General features: G+C 37.6%; 1 protein-coding gene across 1 annotated transcript in view; it reads left to right on the plus strand.

Moving 5' to 3' along the window:
• LOC131693558 (uncharacterized) overlaps positions 1-18249 on the plus strand; it is a 32222-nt gene extending 13973 nt beyond the window's left edge. The window contains exons 2-3 of the mRNA XM_058981481.1: positions 7424-7646; positions 18004-18249. Of these exons, the coding sequence (XP_058837464.1) occupies positions 7424-7646; positions 18004-18249 (469 nt within the window). The remainder of the gene's footprint in view (positions 1-7423; positions 7647-18003) is intronic.
• Positions 18250-21448: the final 3199 nt, after the last annotated feature.

A 21448-nucleotide genomic window follows, 5' to 3' on the forward strand; every position in this document is an offset into this window, starting at 1 on the left:
TAAAAAAGTTTATCGACTGTCTGACTCATTTCGAGTGACTTTCGCTGGGTCTGCGCTGCCCAACTATGTCATTATCGATAAGATTCGTCTCCCTGTTCGCCTTTTTATCCCTCGTGTAATGAATTGCCTTAATTGCAAACAGCTTGGCCACACAGCCACTTACTGTTCCAATAAGGCACGGTGTGGCAAATGTGGGGGTTCTCATCAAGAGGATACATGCAATGAAAATTCAGAAAAATGCTTAATGTGCGGAGAAAACTCACATGAGCTCCCTGCATGCCCCATTTATAAATTGCGTGAGGATAAAATTAAACGATCCTTGAAGGAGAGGTCTAAGCGCTCCTACGCAGAAATGTTGAAAAATGCTACCCCTAAACCCATCTTCTTAGAAAACACTTACGCATCTCTATTTTCGGAACAGTCTGACTCTGACGGAGCGTGCGAAGGTACATCATTTGTTTTACCCGGAAATTCCAGAAAAAGAAAACAGTCTTCTTTTCCCAAGCTGCCAAGAAAGGGCCTTAAAATTTCTCCACCAATAGATAAACTGCGCCCAAAACCGAAAAATTCCGATTCAAAACCGAAATCAATTCCGCCCGGTTTTGGGAACGTACAATCCAAACAGAACACCATTACTGGAAATAATAAAATTTCGACTACCTCTGAGCCTCAGCCGGGGGTAGGATTATTGAAATTTTCTGAAATTGTTGATTGGATTTTTAAAGCATTCAATATTTCTGAACCACTAAAGAGTATACTTTCAGCTTTCCTCCCAACAATTAGAACATTTTTAGAGCAGCTGATTGCTCAATGGCCCATCCTTGCAGCGATTGTATCTTTCAATGGGTAATTCACCTCCTCCAATGAAAGATTCCATCACTGTTTTACAGTGGAATTGCAGAAGTATCATACCTAAAATTGATTCCTTAAAAATTTTACTGCATAATTTAAAATGCGATGCTTTTGCTCTATGTGAAACATGGCTTACCTCAAACATTAATTTCAACTTAAATGATTTCAACATTATTCGCCTAGACCGAGACACCCCGTATGGAGGAGTGCTTCTAGGAATTAAAAAGTGCTATTCTTTCTATAGAATTAACATCCCCTTGTTTGCGGGCATTGAGGCTGTAGCTGTCCAAACGAACATTAAAGGCAAAGACATGTCTATCGCTTCTATATATATACCTCCCAAAGTTCAAATTGGACAACGTCAAATTTTTGAGGTAGTGGAATCCATGGCTGCTCCGCGTCTGATACTGGGAGACTTCAACTCGCACGGAGTATTGTGGGGTTCCCTCTACAATGATAATCGATCCTCTTTGATTTACAATGTTTGTGACGAATTTAATATGACAGTTTTAAATACTGGCGAAACAACACGCATCCCCAGACCTCCTGCACGTCCAAGTGCATTAGACCTATCTCTGTGCTCGACATCACTTCGGTTAGATTGCACGTGGAAGGTTGTACCTGATCCTCACGGTAGCGATCATTTGCCAATCGTTGTTTCAATTAACAGTGAATTAGGCCTTACGAATTCAATCAATGTTCCTTATGACTTAACACGAAATATTGATTGGAAAACATACGAAACATTAATTTCCACTTCTCTTGCTTCGACAGAAGAGCTACCCCCTACCGAAGAATATGAATTCCTAGCGGGTTTAATTATTGAAGCAGCAGAACAAGCCCAAACGAAATGCAATCCTGGAATGACAATAAATAGACGGCCCCCTAATCCTTGGTGGGACAAAGAGTGCTCTGATGCATATGAAGCTAAACAAGTTGCCTACAAAGAAATTATGAAACAGAAAGGGGGTATACGTGAGAACTTTGAAAATTATTTCATTTTGCAAAACAAATTTGACAGTATACGTCGTGCCAAAAAGTCTAGTTATTGGAGACGCTTCGTTGATGGCTTGTCAAGAGAAACATCAATGAGTACTCTTTGGAACACAGCCAGAAGAATGAGGAATCGAAACGTGACTAATGAAAGCGAAGATTTTTCGAATCGTTGGATATTTAATTTCGCCAAGAAAATTTGTCCCGACTCTGCTCCTGCGCAGAAAATCACTCGCGATGCTCCCACAAGTAACGATTTCATAGATTCGCCTTTGACAATGATGGAATTCTCAATTGCACTCCTCTCATGCAACAATAATGCTCCGGGACTAGACAGAATTAAATTCAACTTGGTGAAGAATCTGCCTGACCTAGCAAAAAGACGCTTGTTGAATTTATTCAATAAGCTTCTTGAGCAGAACATTGTGCCGCACGACTGGAGACAAGTGAGAGTTATCGCTATTCCAAAACCGGGAAAGCCAGCCTCCGATCATAACTCGTATCGACCGATTGCAATGCTATCCTGTATCAGGAAATTGTTGGAAAAAATTATCCTACGACGTCTCGACAATTGGGTTGAGGCGAACGGCTTGCTATCAGATACCCAGTTTGGTTTTCGGAGGGGAAAGGGAACGAATGATTGTCTGGCGCTACTTTCGTCAGAAATCCAACTCGCTTACGCAAAAAAAGAACAAATGGCGTCTGTGTTCTTAGACATAAAAGGAGCATTCGACTCTGTTTCCATTGATGTTCTCTCAGAGAAACTACATCAATGTGGTCTTTCACCAATATTAAATAATTATTTATACAATTTATTGTCAGAAAAGCACATGCATTTTTCATATGGCGATTTGGCAACATTCAGAATAAGTTACATGGGCCTCCCACAAGGTTCTTGTTTAAGCCCCCTTCTCTACAATTTTTACGTGAATGATATTGATAATTGTATTGTCAGCCCATGCACTCTAAGGCAACTTGCAGATGATGGCGTGGTTTCTGTCACAGGACCAAAAGCCTTAAATTTACAACAACCACTGCAAGATAGTTTGGATAATTTATCAAGTTGGGCTTTGAAGTTAGGCATCGATTTCTCTACGGAGAAAACAGAGTTGGTTGTTTTTTCAAGGAAGCGTGATCCAGCTCAGCTTCAGCTTCAGTTGGTTGGTAGAACGATAGCCCAAGTCCTGACTTTTAAATACCTTGGAATTTGGTTCGATTCTAAAGGCACATGGGGAGGCCACATTAGGTATTTAATAACGAAATGCCAACAAAGGATAAATTTTCTGCGAACAATAACTGGATCATGGTGGGGTTCTCATCCAAGTGACATGATAAGATTGTATCAAACAACAATACTTTCAGTAATGGAATATGGGTGCATCTGTTTCCGTTCAGCTGCGAACACTCACATTATTAAACTGGAACGGATACAGTATCGCTGTTTACGAATTGCCTTAGGTTGCATGCAGTCGACCCATACGATGAGTCTTGAAGTACTAGCGGGAGTTCTTCCTTTAAAAGACCGATTCTGGGATCTCTCTTCTCGTTTACTTATTCGATGTGAGGTTATGAACCCACTGGTAATTGAAAATTTTGAAAGACTTGTCGAGCTTCAACCCCAAACCAGATTCATGACAGTGTATTTCAATCACATGTCACAAGAAATAACGCCTGCTAGGTATGTTCCCACATACGTCAATATACTAGATATTCCTGAATCCACTTTATTCTTCGACACGTCCATGCAAGCAGAGATTCGTGGAATTCCGGATCATCTACGCTCGCGGGAGATCCCTAAAATATTCACAAGTAAATATCAACACATAGACTGCCTTAAAATGTTTTACACTGATGGGTCACGAATCAGTGAGGCCACTGGTTTCGGTATTTTCAACAATAATTTTTCAATTTCTCTCAAACTTGCAGAACCCGCCTCTGTTTATATAGCGGAACTAGCAGCAGTTCACTATAGTTTTCAAATAATTAATACTTTACCCCCAAACCTTTACTTTATCCTCACTGATAGTCTCAGCACAATTGCAGCTCTACGCTCAAAGAGGATTGATAATCACGATCCATTCTTTTTGGGGAAGATACGAGAATCTCTGAGTAACCTGACAAGAAAATGTTATAAATTTACCCTAGTGTGGCTCCCCGCCCATTGCTCTATTGCGGGCAATGAGAAAGCTGATAATTTAGCCAAGATTGGTGCACTAGATGGTGAAATATATGAAAGACCCATCGCTTACAATGAATTTTATAGCGCTTCTCGACAGAGGACACTTGCTAGTTGGCAAACATCTTGGGACAATGGAGATATGGGACGATGGCTACACTCAATTACCCCTAAAGTATCAACGAAGGCATGGTTCAAAGGATTGGATGTAAGTCGGGACTTCATCCGTGTGATGTCTAGGCTCATGTCCAATCATTATACTTTAGATGCGCATCTCCGTCGTATTGGGCTCGCTGAGGGTAATCATTGTGCTTGTGGAGAAGGTTACCATGACATTGAGCATGTTGTTTGGTCCTGCACTGAATATCGTGAAGCCAGATCACAATTAGTAGATTCTTTACAAGTCCGAGGAAGACCAATCCATGTTCCTGTTAGAGACATCCTGGCGTATCGCGATCCTCTATACATGGAACTTATCTATCATTTTCTAAAAACAGCGTCTGTCAAAATTTAATTAAATTCATCTCCTCATACTCTCATCCAAGGCTAATCATTCACCAATTAAAGGGTCCTAGAATATTTAGTTTTTAAATTTAGACAATAACAGAAAAAAAATACACCCGAAAATACTAGATCAGTATGAAATACAACAATGTAAGGAAAAAAGCAAACAATAAAGTGATTTCAGTGTTAGTTTTAGACAAAGTACTAGTATAGTTAAAATTAGTCTTAAGGATTTTTGTAACGTGCTATGTAAAAAAAGAAACTGGCGTAAAAAGCTATTGCAAATGCCGTGTCAAATAAACGTATAAAAAAAAAAAAAAGTCTTCGAATCAGAATATGCGAGGTGAAGCTCGACCTTTTCCCATTCGGCTCTTTATGCTTATTTCCAGGGTCGCGGACGTCATGTTTAATTTTACATGTATAAAAGTAATACACTTAAAAGTGACGAATGTTCCCACCTTTCTTTCCCTTCATCTTGATTTTCGGGTGGTGCGAAGTGACGCATTATGGCTATGTGTCAAAATCGCTTCACTAGCGCCACGCTCGGTGAGATGGCGCATTTTTCATAATTTAAAACGACCGTTTTTCTGGGGGCGATGAAAATTCATCTCGTGTTACGTCTGTTTGTCTGTGCTTTAGTCATATGTACTTAAAATGAGTAGAATATGTTTTATTAAGAGAATCAGAGGCTAAGCTAAGACTGCACGAAACATTAGACGGACATCCGATTTTTATAGATTGCAATCTGCAGATAGAAAAAATAAAATTTACATTTGATCAACAAGACAAGCAAAACTACTACACTTTCAAACCAACAGTACACCATTGCAACTATCATTACTGCAGCCAGCGATGCCAGATTTACAGACATGTCTGTATTTTACAGACTTTTGATGTCTCCTACAGACGTAGCCAGAGATCTACAGAGTTTTAAAAGGGTAATAGTGTTTTTTTTCATAAAACGTTTATTTGACACGGCATTTGCAAAAGCTTTTTTACGCCGGGGTTTTTTTTACATAACATGTTACAAAGGTTCTTAAGACTATCACGTTATAAAAAAAATTCACTTTCTAATGCTAACACTGAGGATAATCATCATTTTGAATGTTTTTAATTATACTCTATTTTCTTGAATTTCATTGTAAACCTATTGATAGTTTTTCTGTTATCTTTGTTTATTTTTTTCTTTATTTATATCGTATTATCTAACTTAACTGCGAAGAAATCTAAATTGTTTGTGGGTAGCAAGGGAAAAAACTAGAAACATTGTGGGGATAATTATATTTGAATATTTATTGTTTTCAGGAAATGATAAATATGGCTCATGTATGTAAGATCTCGTAAAGCGAGGATATCACGAACAGGTACATAGGGTGGTTTTCTTCTGGCTCGTAAGGAGTCTATTAATTGGGATCTGGCTTCACGATATTCAGTGCAAGACCAAACAACATGTTCAATGTCTTCGTAACCCTCTCCGCAAGCACATTGATTATCTTCTGCGATCCTAATACGGCGGAGATGCGCATTCAACGTATAATGGTTGGACATGAGTCTAGACATCACACGAATGAAGTTTCGACTTACATCCAACCCTTTGAACCATGCCTTCTTTGATTCTTTAGGGATAATTGAGTACAACCATCGTCCCAGATCTCCATTGTCCCATGATGTTTGCCAACTAGTAAGCGTCCTCTGACGAGAAGCGCTATAAAATTCATTGAAGGCAATAGGTATTTCATAGATGTCACCGTCCAGCGCCCCTATTTTGGCTAAATTATCCGCTCTCTCATTACCCGGTATGGAGCAATGAGCGGGAATCCCCACTAAGGTAATTTGATAAGATTTATTTGTTAATTTAGTTAAGTATTCTCGTATCTTCTTCAAAAAGAACGGAGCGTGATTATCAAGCTTTAATGAGCGTAGTGCCTTAATTGTGCTGAGGCTATCTGTGAGGATGAAATAATGGCTCGGAAGTAAAGTATCAATGATTTCCAGACTATAGTGAACTACTTCTAGTTCGGCTGTATAAACGGAGGCAGTTTCTGCAAGCTTGAAAGAGATCGAGGTGTTATTGTTGAAAATACCGAAGCCAGTGGCCTCATTGATTCGTGACCCATCAGTGTAGAACATTTTATGGCAGTCAATGTGTTGGTATTTACTTATGAATATTTTAGGGATCTCCAGAGAGCGCAGGGTAATAGTGTTTAGTAAAATTGCACTAGAATAACTGTTTTCGAATACGAGTGATTCCTTCACAATAGAATCTATTTTTAAAGTAAATTTTAATGAAACTAGGATTTACACAACCATCTACAGACTTTTACAGACATTTTAGTTATTCTTCTACAGACATTTCAAAAAACATGTGGCATCGCTGACTGCAGCCTTTCTTCAGTAATCCTGCCAGCCACCCGTGCGGGCTTAACTCAATCTCAAACAGTTCCAATTATGCGAACATTATCGCTCTCACGGCAATTTGATAATCGACGGCACCCGATGCGTGTTTCTTGGACCCAACTCGCACACAATCCTCACCCATCATTCCATTCTCGGTGCAAGCTGTCTACAATTACACAAGGCGTGAAACGCGATCTCCGATTTTAAGAGCACCTCTGCAACCGAGGTGTAGACTAAGGCAATCCTTTCGCCCAACCCGCGACACAAAGCCGAAACGGGAGCAGCCCCCGCTGAAACGGTGACGACATCACCGGGACCATGCCGCCGTTCGCTGTGTTATCAGTGTGGTGGCGGGATGGTTTTTCCTCTACCATTCAGTTAGGTATATCATGCTTCTTTATTCTTTCGGCCGGCTGCTCGGGAAAGCTGCGGGAAAATTGTGCGCGCTTTGTGGGGAAAAACTTGTATAAAAGCACGACGAGGAACCACCGCCGGCGACAGTTCCAAATCGGCACAGATTTCGAGTGGAAGCTATCCTGACCAGGTGACAGTCCGCAAATTGCTGCTTTTGTATAGTTTCAGCAGTGAACAGTTTTTACCGGAAACCAGAACTTCATTCAAGAAGTTGAAGAATAAAGTGAGTCAACAGTTTTCTGAACAGTTTTGTCAGTTTGCGTTGCCGAAAAGCAACAAGTGGGACGGATTATTTTCCATTTGGCGACAGGTACAGTATTAACTGTGTATAAATGTGATTTTTAACTTTTGTATTTTAATTTCAATTAGTTAAGAACGATTCTCACATGGAGTTTTGAATCGGTGATTTTTAGTGTTAGCGGTAAATTCATACCTTGCATTTTTTTTTTCAAGAAGATTTGTGTGAATTTTATGAATCTAGTGAAATATTGCAAACGTGAAAATTTAATATAATTAGGCAAATTCGCTTCCGCATACTTGTTTACCCACAATTTCACTAAATTACCATTTGAAAAAGGCTGAAAATATTTTCAGCTTTTTCATATACAACCTAACTGAGCAATTGTACGATGTATGGAATTGTAACCAAGTGACTTTCAAGAAATTCTTCGTAAAATCTGTGCACGACTGGACTCAATCGTCTTCAAGTTGTACGAAATTTTTCATATGCTCGAATATGATGATGTCTTTTTCATTTGTTTGTAGACACTTTCGCCTTAAGGTTAACTTTTGAAAAGGAAGTATGTGTTTTAGGTAAATGGGTTAAAAAGTACATCAGTTATGGAATCGGCGTTTCGAATTAGTCACATGAGAATCCGGCACTAACTTAGTGACAGGACTGAGCTAGCACCGGATAGACGCTCCTTTCCTTGCGGGACACACACTAGGGGTCTGCTCAGAAATACAAATAGTATTTTCCTTTTCTAGGGCTAGCGTCAATAATTTAGTCCTGTCCCGCGATTATTAGTCGGATTCCGATGAGGTGAAGTCGAAACGCAAATTCCATAACTAATTTAATATAGTATAGAAAAAAATTGTTAACACCTTTTAGATGTATTACTGAGCAGAAGTTATAACTAATCAATGCAACATTGCAAACAAAATGTTCACATCAAAATCGTTCGAAAACGTAAAATTAGACTATCACTCGTTAAGACAAATTTCTGGGAAAACAATAAACAATAAAATAAGATTATCATAGCTGGTAAAAATTAAATAAGAAACTTTTCTAAAATTTTGTGTTTAAAATTGAAGAGATGTACTCCAATAATGTTAATGTAAGATATTTTCAATTAAAATGATCACAAAAAGTTACTTGCAAAATTCAGCCATTTTTAAAGTATTTTGAATACAAATTCTGTAATAGTGATTATTTTTCCACACTTCATTTTAATACTGATATGATTCTTCATCGACAACGATAAATTTTTCAAAATGAACAACATAAAAAATTGTTTTCTTAAATTTGCCATGCCATGGCAAGTTTCTTATCTGGAAGTTTTTTTCTTTGGAAAACCTTTATTAGTTTAATTACTTTTTCAAAAAAATCTGAAAAAAATGTTTTTTTTTCAACCATATTTATTCAATTACACCTTATACTTACTCGAACAACATATTGTAGGTTTTTTGTGTGTGTTTTAATAATGATTGATTGAATTAAAAATAAATTTTACTATTAGCTGGTTTTCGAATTGAAAGTACAAAGTGATTGCTTGTTTTTTGCTGCGTTTACGCAATTTTCTCAGGTGTTCAGATCGTGGTTCGCGTTCTTCTACATATTCTACGCGAACCTTAACGCCAAATTTATGCCTCGTTAATCATATTTTATATTGTCGGATGGTTTAGAAAGGGTTGATCACGCTGGATCTTGATGGGTCAAACAGAATGCCGTCAGTACCGACGTACCATCACGCCCAACAAAAAATTATCCATGGTTTGGGAGAGTCTTCAAACTGGACACTAACAGAGCATTATATTTATATGACCCTTAATGTTGTCGATTTGCCAAACACCTTTCTTAGTACATGTAGCCTGCGGCAAATCGAAGCAAGCGCTCACACGAGTAGCACAAATCACGTACGTGGGTGTCTACATTTTAGAGGGACTTACATCACCTTCACTTCTTTGCGGGGTACATCGATCGTACCAACAATCGCGAAACCACAGGGCTTCGGAAGAACCTTTTTTGATGACCGGTTTAAGACTCATTCAATTTTTTTATTGCTTATTACCTTTCCCATATTTTTCCACTTGCTTACACAGCGTTTCTTACAGAGGCGGAACCAGAAAAAAAAGTTTCAGAATGGGTCTGAATTTAATGAAAATCGATGTCTAAACTTGATGAAAGTGAAAAATTTGTTTTGAAAATGCAGAATTAAAAATAGATCAAATGTGTTATCTAAACTCGTTAGCTACAGTTCACCAAAACGATATCCATTTGAAATTTCTAAACAAGTTGAATATTTCGGAGGGGTTCCGGACCCCTCCCCTGGATCCGCCCCTGGTTTCTTATTTTGGCGAAAATTGAACCTACTAAAATGAGTAACTGCGAATGATTGATCGGTATGATAACTTGTCTCTTATGTAAAGTAGATAAAAGAGTAGACAAAGAACGTGTTTGAGTTGCACGACAAGAAAATTTCGAGCTGCAAAAACTACAAATTACAAAAAATAGTAAAAATATCTGCAAAATTTTTACGCTAGTTTTTCTTAGTTACATAGAAATACCAATGGGATAGATATGTGGGCATGGGCGGGAAAACAGGCCACCTTCTTAAAGCTGTAGCAAAGTATGAAGTAAGCTAAATCAATTATCATTGAGGAGACAACCTTGCCGTACGTACAGTGGGAATTGAAGTACCTATCCTAGGCCCAAGCAGTCATACATAAAATTAAAACTCTGATTTAAATGTAACATGAGATTTTTGGTGTTTCTGGAAATGCTGAAAACTGTTTGATTGATCTCAAATTTCTAAGACCAGAAGCTGTATATTTATCACTAAAAGATATGGAGTTCATCAGAGTCACACTCTTCCTGACGCAAGTGAACATAATGATTTATCGTCGTGAGTTACGAAGTTAGCGGGGCGTGGTAATAGGTCATGTGGACTCCCCCCAAAATATGCACGCTTTTAGCACTCCCAATGCAAAAATTGTCATCTTTGCGCGATTGTCACTCCGAGATTTACCGCTACAATAGCCCGTTTGCGCAAACAGCCGAACAGACAGACGATTATTATCGAAAAAGACGCAATTAAACGAAAGCAGTTCCACCAAAGGTCACTCGACACGAGTTTGAAAAGAGACGCTATATTGTTCCGTCCAGTGCGATTACCAGGTGTCCATGAAAAAGCCAACCTCGCGCTACAGTATATCCATGCATGATAAACTCGACTACACTGTCTAGAGCTTAAAAAATAGACATCCTTGCGTGATCTTGAAAGTGAAACAAAATTTAATTCATGTCCGCCGCGATGAATGAACTGTTTGGTCCGTTTCCCTCGTCATTCGTTCTTTCAATACAACAAATTCACGTTCGCATATGTCAGGTTTCAGACGCATACGGCATTTTGTTTCTATGCTAGCTCTAAGAGGGGCTATCGAGGAAAAGTGCACCAGATATAAATTACACTTATGCTTGAAAATGTAACTTATACCAACTTTTGCCTTCAAACTGTCCACATAATAATAATTAAATACTTTGGTTGGTGAATTAACATATATTTCCTCTGCACTCAAGCATTCGATTCTGCATGAAATTTCAGTCAGTTGAGAATTGAATGAATCAGAGAGACGTTGAAACTGAACGTTGAGTCCGTAAATTCAATCAGAGATAGGCAACTGAATTTTTAAAATTTGCGCCCTATGACACCGTCGCACTCAACTTAGTGATCGGGAATATAAACGTGGTAGTCATTAAAAACACGTTTAGGGCCAGTAACGTCATTTGCTTGCTTTGTATATAATATCACAATTCTGAGCTTATTTGGGTGAACTTGGGAGATATCTGTCACGACTGAATATTTCTGAGTCAGATCTTTCGAAATCATTAGCGGATTATCTTTGATCCGAAAGAAGAGATCAGATATGTTGAAACCATTTTAAACAATTTTAAATGATAAGTCCGAGTTTAACGAAAAATGTTGTTTGACATCCATTTTAACCATAATTCAGGTCTCAGGTGAAAACTGAAAGATACCGAAGTAAGTGATAGAAATGACGGGAGATATACTGCCGCTCTACGCATAATTGTCCCATGTATATAGGAAATATCACAACACATGGAACAGTTATGCTTATAGCGGCAGTATAATAAATTTAAAAACAAATCAGAAGATAGTATTAAGCAATAATGTGATCAGCAATCCCATTGATGTGTGACTGGATGCTACCGATTTTCTTAGCAACTGAATGCGTAAAATCTTTTTTTTATTTTTATTCACTTCGTTTATTTGATAGGCACAAATGCGTTAGCTTGGCGGTGCCAAATTCTTTTGTTTTTACATTTTGGATATTTTAAAACTAGGAGGTTACAATGTTGAAATTTTTTTTTATAAAACAGAAAAATTTTACAGCTATCTTAAGACTAGAAATAAGATTCTATATACAAGAGAGGAGGCAAAAGATTTTTTTTATGAAAATTTTAAAACAAGGAATTCAATAGTAATAGTTTTTTAGGAAATATTTACAGTTATCTTAAACTAACAATATAGTTTGGTACTGCGTAAAATCGTTATCAGTTAATGATCATAAAAACATCATTGTTTCACTCGCATACGTGCAAAATGATGAATGGGTAATGTCTGCGACACAACCGGAATATCGTGACGGCACTAGAGCTTTACTAGAATTGAAATCTAATGATGTGAACCGTTATCAACAATTAACCAACCACTCAACAGTTCCGAAAAATAGTCTTCTCAGTATGCAGTAGCCTGCCGATATTTATAGTCGTCCTGAATTTGCAAACTAGATATATCTCTATAGTTTAGGCACCGTAAAAAAAGTCTTTATTTAAAATTTGAGCTCAATCGAAGGATAAAATGTCTTATAAATGTCACGAAACGTCGTAATATGGTAATCTGTTGTAATTTCGAATTTGTCGTTCTGGGACATGAAAAAATTTGAGTTGACATAAAACTTGAATTTAGAAATACAGTTTTCATTTTTTTCTTGAATGCACAATGTCAGGCAAATTTATGAAATGCCGAAACCTGGCGTCAATTCGAAAAAAAAATGTTCTAGGTTTTTTTTGAAAATCTTTCCTCAAAAAGCAAACGTTTACGAGATGAAGTAAGATTCGATGCTTCGCGTATTTTTAAGACTTTTGGCACCATAAACATTTATGCTACCTTTCGAAACCCAAGACTCCAAAAATTTTCAAAATGGCTAGCTTGATAAATACGAATTCGATTCTTGAATATAGAAAGGTATAGGTGAAAATTTCTTCACTTTGACTGTTTTATGCAACCCCTCCGAATCCGATTGGGCTGAAATTTTACATAGAATTTAGAATCTATGTACTAATACTTTTAAGGCTGTCCGGTTATAAAATTAGATGGTCATATTTTCCCATACATGCCATTGGCAGCCTAATATACAGTCTGCTGAATAAATTCTCCCTTGGTCGCCCTCAAACACTCAACTGATTTCATGAATACATAGTTCTTGAGCGGTTTTTCAAAACGTCATATCTGCAATGAGTTACTCTCTTTGTTTACTTTCTCTTTCGATTTTTACGGCGTCACTATAACACTTTTCACTTATTTTACAGTACAGATCGAAAGACGGTGGTTTTAACTGGCATATTATGCAAAGAGCTGAGGGATAAATGTTAAAGTGACCGAATTATTAACAGAAGAGAAAGTAAACAAAGAGAGTAACTCATTGCAGATATGACGTTTTGAAAAAACGCTCAAGAGTTCAAGATTTGCGGCTGGAATTTACGTGAAATGAGCGAAAGTCATATATGAATGAACATTGATCGAATCTTTTGGAAATCGGGTTTTTTTCATTATTTTTGCACGCTTCTTACTATAGGAAATAAATATAACGCTTGGTGACGGAACAACTATTAAAATAAATTTTTAGTATTATTCTATGGCAGAAGCGAGTTGATCGTTAGCATTGTAAACCGATTTAAACAAAAATCCTCCTTCCGTAGCCTTCAAATACCTTGATTTCACAGTCTCCTAAGAAAATATTCCGTCCGTCATCTTCAAACACTTCATGTTGACGGCTTTGCCCGAAATATCCTGAACAAAATTAGTTTCCGCGTTTATTTATAAAAGTCATACTAACTTTGAAATTGAACAAAAATTGGTTAAAATTTCTTCGACTGATGTGTTCATTCTGCTCAATTTTCCACCGATGAATTTCAACCTTTGGGTACATTTATCAGGAAATAATAAGCAATAGGGTCGGCAAAAGCGTCATTACCAACGGATTACAAGCAAAACTGCCTTGACAAAGGAGCAAAATTTCTAATGGAATTACTTATAGGTTCGTATTTTGAGTAGTTGTCGCTCCCAATAAGAAGAATAAATCATATTAAGGGAAATTGCTCAGATTGTGAAACCAGTGGAGTACCAAGAGGGGAGGAGGGGGTAAATCTAAGTCAGCTAAGCCAAAAGTTAAAATTATTTTAAAAAATCGTCGAAAAACGAAAGATTCTTTTAGCAGATCATCAAAAGCTACTAGCATTTCTGACCGATAGTGGTAAAGAGACCAAAACACAATATGGGAGCTCGAACTCAGGTGAGCTGCGTACAATGTGATGAATTTACCCTCTCCGGACGGTGTAATCTGACCTTCATTGTTATAAGACGTTTGTTTGAGAATGAAGAGTACTTTCATCAAGAAGGAGGAATGATGGAGTAAGGCAGGTTAAATGTTCATTATTTTTTACGTTATCCATACTACTTCTTCGTATATACTCCATAATTTTCGGAAACCTAAAACGAAGCGCATTGCTCTTGCTTATTCTTGGAATACTTCATGTACTTCACATGTCACATCTGAATGTTTTAACAGTGACGATATTCAATGTCAGTAGCTATTAAACTTCGTTAACATTTTGACAAACATTCCATTTTAGAAGATCACCACTAAAATACCACACTTTTAAATCGACACGTAGCTGTCAATATACACTGATAGAATATATTCGTAAATCGCTAGGAATTAGTTTCGTACGGAAAGTTTTCATAATATATACGAATTTTTCGTACATATTATGAATCGTTCGTAGTTCTATTGAAACACTTTTATTTTTTATTACGAGTTTTTCGTGAAAACCACGAAGCGACTTTCGTTGGCTTATTACGAAACAGCTTCGTTCGGTAAACGAATTGTTCGCTGATGTATACGAATATCTTTAAAATATTTACAAGAACCATTCGTCAAACCGTCAACGTCAAAAGAGCTTCAATAGAGGTAGAATATGGAGTCATTGTTGCTATACGTCAGATAATTGTAGGTCATCACGACGGTCTCGGTCTGACTATTCAGTAGCCGTATCCGTGTCTGCCGGTTTCAGGAAGATTTTCTGAACCTCTTTTGCTTCCAGTTAATCCAGAAACTGGATCAGTACGGATTCAGTTGAGCCATCGCGAACGCTCATTGGTTTTGTATGAATAAGTTTGAGTTTTTCTCTGCCGGCGCAATGTCAAAATAATATGCTATTAAATACGAAAAATGCTGTTAGATGAACGAAATGAATTCGTGCGACCAGAGAGATTGCTCGTAATAAACACACACATTTTTTAAAATAAACAAAACATTTCGTTTCATTCACGAAAAATAATGCCGTTTTCAACGACGTCATTCGTGCAATGTACACTAAATAAGTAAAATTTACGAAAACCTTCGTTCATCAAGCAGCCATTTCTAGATACCACAATAAAATCGATTAGGCCAGATCGGTCCTTTTAGTTAGTTAAAAAATCGTTGTTGCCTCTGTTAAACATCGATCCTGAAAGATCGAATGAAAAAGGTATGCGAATAAATACGAAAACTTTTCTAAGATGAACGAAGTGAATTCGTGCGACCAACGAAATCGTTCGTAATATACATAAACGTTTATTATAATAAACAAAACATTTCGTTTCATTCACCAAAGCAAGGTTGTTATCGACGATAATATTTGTGCAATGTACACTAAATAAGTAAAATTTACGAAAACTTTCGTTCATCAAGCGTCTATTTCTTCGTATCAAAATAATTTCGTTTCATTCACGAAAAATAAAGTTGTTATCAACGATAACATTCGTGCAGTGTATATTAAATGTGTAAAATTTACGAAAGCTTTCGTTCACCAAGCGGCCATTCTTGTTCATGAAATGAACGAAACCTACTATTTACAATGCACGAAAATACTTCGTTGCAGAAAACGACGAATGAATTCGTGCATTGCATGATCGATTTCATTATATTTACGAATTTATATTATCAATGTATGGAAGCAAATATTTAATACCATTGTCAATAGATTTTTTTGAGTCATCTTCGCTTAGTTCTTAGACCAATAAATGTTCTTGTTTCTAGAAATAAGCACGATCCAAACGACAACAATGTCAATGATTCATTTGGCTAGAATTGAAAAAAATTAGCAACATGCCAATAAAATTCATCTCGTATACACTTGCTGCTCCAGGTAGAAGCACGTCGAGGCAGGTCCCCTCCCCCCCGCATTGCACCCAGAAATTTTTTTTAGTAGTAAGACGTTTGTATGCATTTCGAAGACTGCCGAGGATTAGCCAAATTCTAGGTCGTTCTCCATACATGTCATTAGTAGCGCTTTCAAAAATCGAAATATCACTTTCCAAAACGTGAATCAGATATCTTTTGCCAGAAAGGCGGGCCGCTTCATTATTTATTTCAGAACCGAAGGAGAGTTGAAACAGAGGAGAGCTCAAACAAAGCCCATAACTAGCGAAACCATGCCGTTAGAGATCTGCTCAAAATGCTTTTGTTTTACATCTTTCGTATATGTTCTACAAAAGCTTTGCAACAGTGCTGTATGGTTTTTCTAGCAATGGACTTTGTTTGAGCTCTCCTCTGTTTCAGCTCACCTCGGTTTACCCTAGTTACTATAGTGACATTACTTCGTCCAGTGTTTTTTTTTAACTTCTTGATATATACTTAGTTGCGTTTCGGCTTCGCCTCATCAGAAACCGACACTAACTTATTGTCGGAATAGATTAGCGCCGGCTTGACGCAAATCCCTTAAAACTAAAACACACTTTGTGTTTCAAATATAAATATAGCATAGAACTTCTTGATGTTTCTGATATGATGAAATTAGACAAAGTCGATTTCCGCGTTTGGAATGAGCAATTTTTTATCTCTCAATCAATAATCAATTTCTTTTTTTTGAACCTAACCTATTATTATAAGCGGTACAAATAATTTTAATGCCAGTCACGTAAAACAGTCGAAATACAAAACACAATAGTAGATTTTGAGGTTAAGGTCAAGGTCTGGGACACACAAGCCTGCGTCAAAACATCCGGAAACGAATGTGTGTCATTTATTCACGATGTGCTTGAAAACCACCGTATGATAACTCGTAGCATGAAGAAAAAATTATGAAATGATAATCGAAAAGTAGATCAAGGATAGCATTTTGTATTAGAAACTGCGCCAAAGTTAACGGCGAATTATGATTTTCATTATTTTCTCCCACACAATCACCAGATCCGACAAGGTAGGCATCTTGGGTTCATCTGTAAAAACATACATAATACAAGGGCAAAGTAGTAAATGCATAAAATAGTCTACTTGAAACTGACCACCTTCACAGCAAGGGATTTCTAGAACAAAAAAAAGATCAACAACTACCGAAATCAGTGATAAGCCACGTTTCCGGCACTTTGACCACAGGGAAATCGCCGTTTCTGCCTGAACAGGCAGCGCCGAGCGGCATAATTAATTTGCATCTAGTTAATTGGTCCGGGAGGGGAAACCACCATCCACCTAGGAACCAAACTTCATACACCAACACCTGATGTGAAAGAAGAATAAATGTTTTTTCAGGCACTGGAAAATATGATAATTAATAAAAATGAGTCTGTAGGTTTACCGTTTACTGATGGGATCTGTTGACAGAAACGATTAAACGTCCCTGGTTGGCTTTTGTTCATACGAAATGCAAGTGGAGGAATTAGTTTGCTGATCTGATTACGATGACGTCATTCGTCCCCTCTCTTCTCTAATTACATATTTCGTTTCCACAATAGTTTGAATGTTGATTATCTTAAACAAATATCTGTTTTTGTTCTATGAGGCAAAAATTGTATTGCGATTCCAAAAAAAAACTAACCTAACTTAAAACAGAAATCAGTGTGAATCTCAGGAAAGCACAATTATCGCATTCCACGTAATTGACGGCCATTGCAGTAGTCTCATATCATAAATCACCGGTGTACATTTAAATCGTAAACTGTAACTGACTAAATGAGATGTAACAACTTTCCCGCCGTTCGTTATTATTGTATGAAATACCCCCACGTCTCGTTAAACCTATAATTTAAAAATTAAACATGCTTTCCTGCTTCATTTTCTGCCCGCGTATGCACTTATCGCCATCCTGCAATTTTTATTTATAGATTCTCAACCTTCCAACCCCCGCCGCACGCACCAAAACCAGCACCAGAGAAATGGCCACCCCGTCCACTGCGTCCGCCACATTCTCCCGGCGGGTCCTTGTCGCCCTACTGGTATGCAGCCTGCTACTGGACCTGAGTTCCTTCACCGAGGCTCGACCTCAGGACGATCCGGCTTCAGTGGCTGAGGCGATCCGGCTCCTGCAGGAATTCGAAACAAAGCACGCCCAGCACGCTAGACCCAGGTAAGACGAAAGCCTATTACTTAAACTATCTACCTTCAACTGTATATTACAAAATATATTGAATATATGAACAACCTTCGGGGCGGGGAATCGATTCGCGCTCCATAAATTAGAGTTATGAGTAACGATCGCCTCTGCGGACAGTTGAATCTATGTGTAGCTCGACGGGGAATTCCCGGTCGGACCAGAGAAATTGTCCGATTTGAACTTCGTTAAGGCCAGCACGGCCTACTGCACTATGAACGAACAGCAGTGGCAGGCTCTAGGGCAAAAGCGAGGCCATGTGCGTTGACAGATTTATTTTTGCTGGTTTTTCAGGTTTCGCTTCCACTTGCGCAAAACCTTCCAGAGCTATTCGAAGAAAGACGCGAGATTCGTTGACCTCTTGCAGCGCAGCTGCACTGAAGGTTCATGAGCAGTTTGTTTGTGATTTTGTTTTTATGTTTTCATGTTCAATCGAAACACAAATGAGTTTTTGAGCAAGGACCGGATTCGCATCTTCAGCAGGATATCTAAGGTAGAAGAGGTGGATGTTAGTTTTTGTATCGAGAGCGAGAAAAGATAAAACAACGATTAAGTAGGGAACATGCATTTGGTAAAACAAAACATCCTTTTTATCTATTCGTAATAAACCTGGTTGCTTCTTGCTCCCTCTCCAGTAGTTTGAAAAGACGCGCGCGTGAAATCGCTGGTATGTCCGTGATGCAAAATAAGACTTTCACTTACAGTTATTTTGGGCCTCTCAAAATTATTTCATATTCCCGTAGCGAATGTAATAGATACCTTTTCAACCTCCGTTTATGTTCTATTTTAAATTAGTTTTTTTTTCGAGTTAATTTGGTGGTCTTCCTTTTGCTTGTTTGCCTTCTCTAAGAATAATGTTCCTAAAATGTATTGCTGAGCACCAAATGATGTGGCCCTGGTGGCTGGGCGCTCAGAGCCTCCTAAAAACTTGAATCACGAGCGAGCTCCAGCATAATTTTTAATCGAATACCTATCCCTACCCTCAATATCCCTCCTCCCGTGACCCTTGTGGAGGGCGCAGTAGTATATACGGCATCTAGTAACAACAACTATCGGACTAACATTCCTTTTCTTTCCTTCTGCAGTCTACGTACGGGCATGGCCGGCGCCTGTGTTGATCAATAAACAACTTTTGATTACAAGGAGTTGTACATTGAACGGTGATTTGTTACTCCCAAGTTCTATCATCTATTGATTCTCTGTACAATTTTAGCTAGTTCAGATCAATAACAGAATTGCTCAAGCTATTGGATATCTGATAATATTAGGATTCTTATATTCGAGCTGTAAACAAAACTATTCTAACATTAGATCCAATTCTTAGTATGAGCTACCTCCAATACGCTTCGTCAATACACATTCTCGCAATAAAAATGTCGTCATGTGATAAAAGGTCCAGTTCCAGCTTCATCGTCCGTTGGCAGTTCGAAACCCGGACCCGACCCGAACCCGACGATTTTCGGGTCGGGTTCGGGTTCTGCAAATTTAAACTTCTAGGGTTCGGGTCGGGTTCCGGGTTTTCATATTTGAATTTCTCGGGTTCGGGTCGGGTCCCGCTTTTTAAAATTTCAAACTTTCGGGTTTGGGTCGGACTCGGGTTTTTTTTTAGTCTTCCAGTCTTCATTCAAGTTTGTTATGAATATATACCAAATTCGTTACTGATACTGATGCAGTTGGGAAATAGGATTCTGAGATGATTATGACTTTCACTGGTTTAGTTTTCGATAAAAATATACTGAAAAAAATTCAAAAATTTGTACAAGAAAAAGTTTTTTTCAAATAACTTTTTTTCCTTGAATGCGCTAGCTTGAAACTTTGACGGTAGGTAGGGAACATAATTACTAACGACGCTGAATCCTTCTGGATAAAGACACGACACGTCTATCGTTTGTTTACCATTTATCTGTCAGTGTCATTCCAATCGAGCACGAGATCTGTCAATGTCATTCCAATCGAGCAGAAGACTTGTCAAATGTTACAATCTGATGAATGAATTTTGAAAAGTATTGTGATAGTGAGTTAAAATATTTTGAATAAATTTCTGAATCGAATCTCTAAGGCAAGGTAAAACATATAACTTTTATCATTACGGTGTCTTCTAAAAGTTGTTTCAACCATTGCAGCTATCCGTAATGTTGTAATTATCTGGTAACCACAGAACCAGACCCATTCCGCACGAAGGTCGTAGTTTACCAGGAAGCGAAAAAACAATATTTTTAAAACCGGCGATAGTTTTATTGGTACAAAACTTCACACAGCACTTCATGATGAAAAAATTAGCGTCGTTGCAACTCTGCGGTAACTGTAGTATACGAGTTAACTGAAGCTAACGCCGTGACAGTGGTGCTAGTTTGCAGAAAATAATGTTGCCAAACCATTTTATTTAGTTGAGATAAGATGGCGAGTTTATTCAGTAATTTAGCGTCTTTAATAATTTCATCCAAATCAAAGTTAGGTTTTTTGTAAATCGACTTAAAATTTTTAAAATCGATTTATTTGTAGGATTCGACAAATTTTTTTTATATTTTTATTCAAAAGTTTGACTAATTTTGTAAAAATCACTCTTGCATTTTATTGTAGAATTTGTCATTTTTAGATTAAAGCCACTTGAAAAAAAATTGATGAAAAAAATTTGACCCTTTTCAAACTCTAGATAATATTTGAAACTTGCCCAACAACTCTAATAGATTGCTTATAAGGAAGCACACTTGCATTTCTGATGCCTTTTGTAGAAATATCGAACAAATTTGTGTTTTAGCCGGCGATTTTCTCTCGTAGTAAATGAACAGAACGTATTCAGTATACAAAATATTCACAGGAATACCTATCTGGTCTACTTTAACGCCAATAACAATCTCTATGAACGTGAATGGAAAGTCCAGTCGTCCTCCGGCTATTTGTAATGACAACGTAATAGAATTAAAGACCGTGCGATATGAAACAAATTTCAAATGCATTTTAATTTGTAGCATGACATCTAGTCTATCTGTACAACAACAGTGTGAGTTTCGACTCTAGCAAAATTGTATTTCCCATCACGTTGAGTTGCGCTGATTGTTCTAGCAAATACGATCCTTCAGAATTACAACGCGAAGCACCGAAAAGAATCAACGGCACAACACGTGTTACAACTAGTAGTGCGGTAAAACAATTTACGAAGTAATGCAATATAAAATACC

The sequence above is a fragment of the Topomyia yanbarensis genome, chromosome 1, assembly GCF_030247195.1.
Source record: "Topomyia yanbarensis strain Yona2022 chromosome 1, ASM3024719v1, whole genome shotgun sequence".
In the NCBI taxonomy this organism is placed as follows: Eukaryota; Metazoa; Arthropoda; class Insecta; order Diptera; family Culicidae; genus Topomyia; species Topomyia yanbarensis.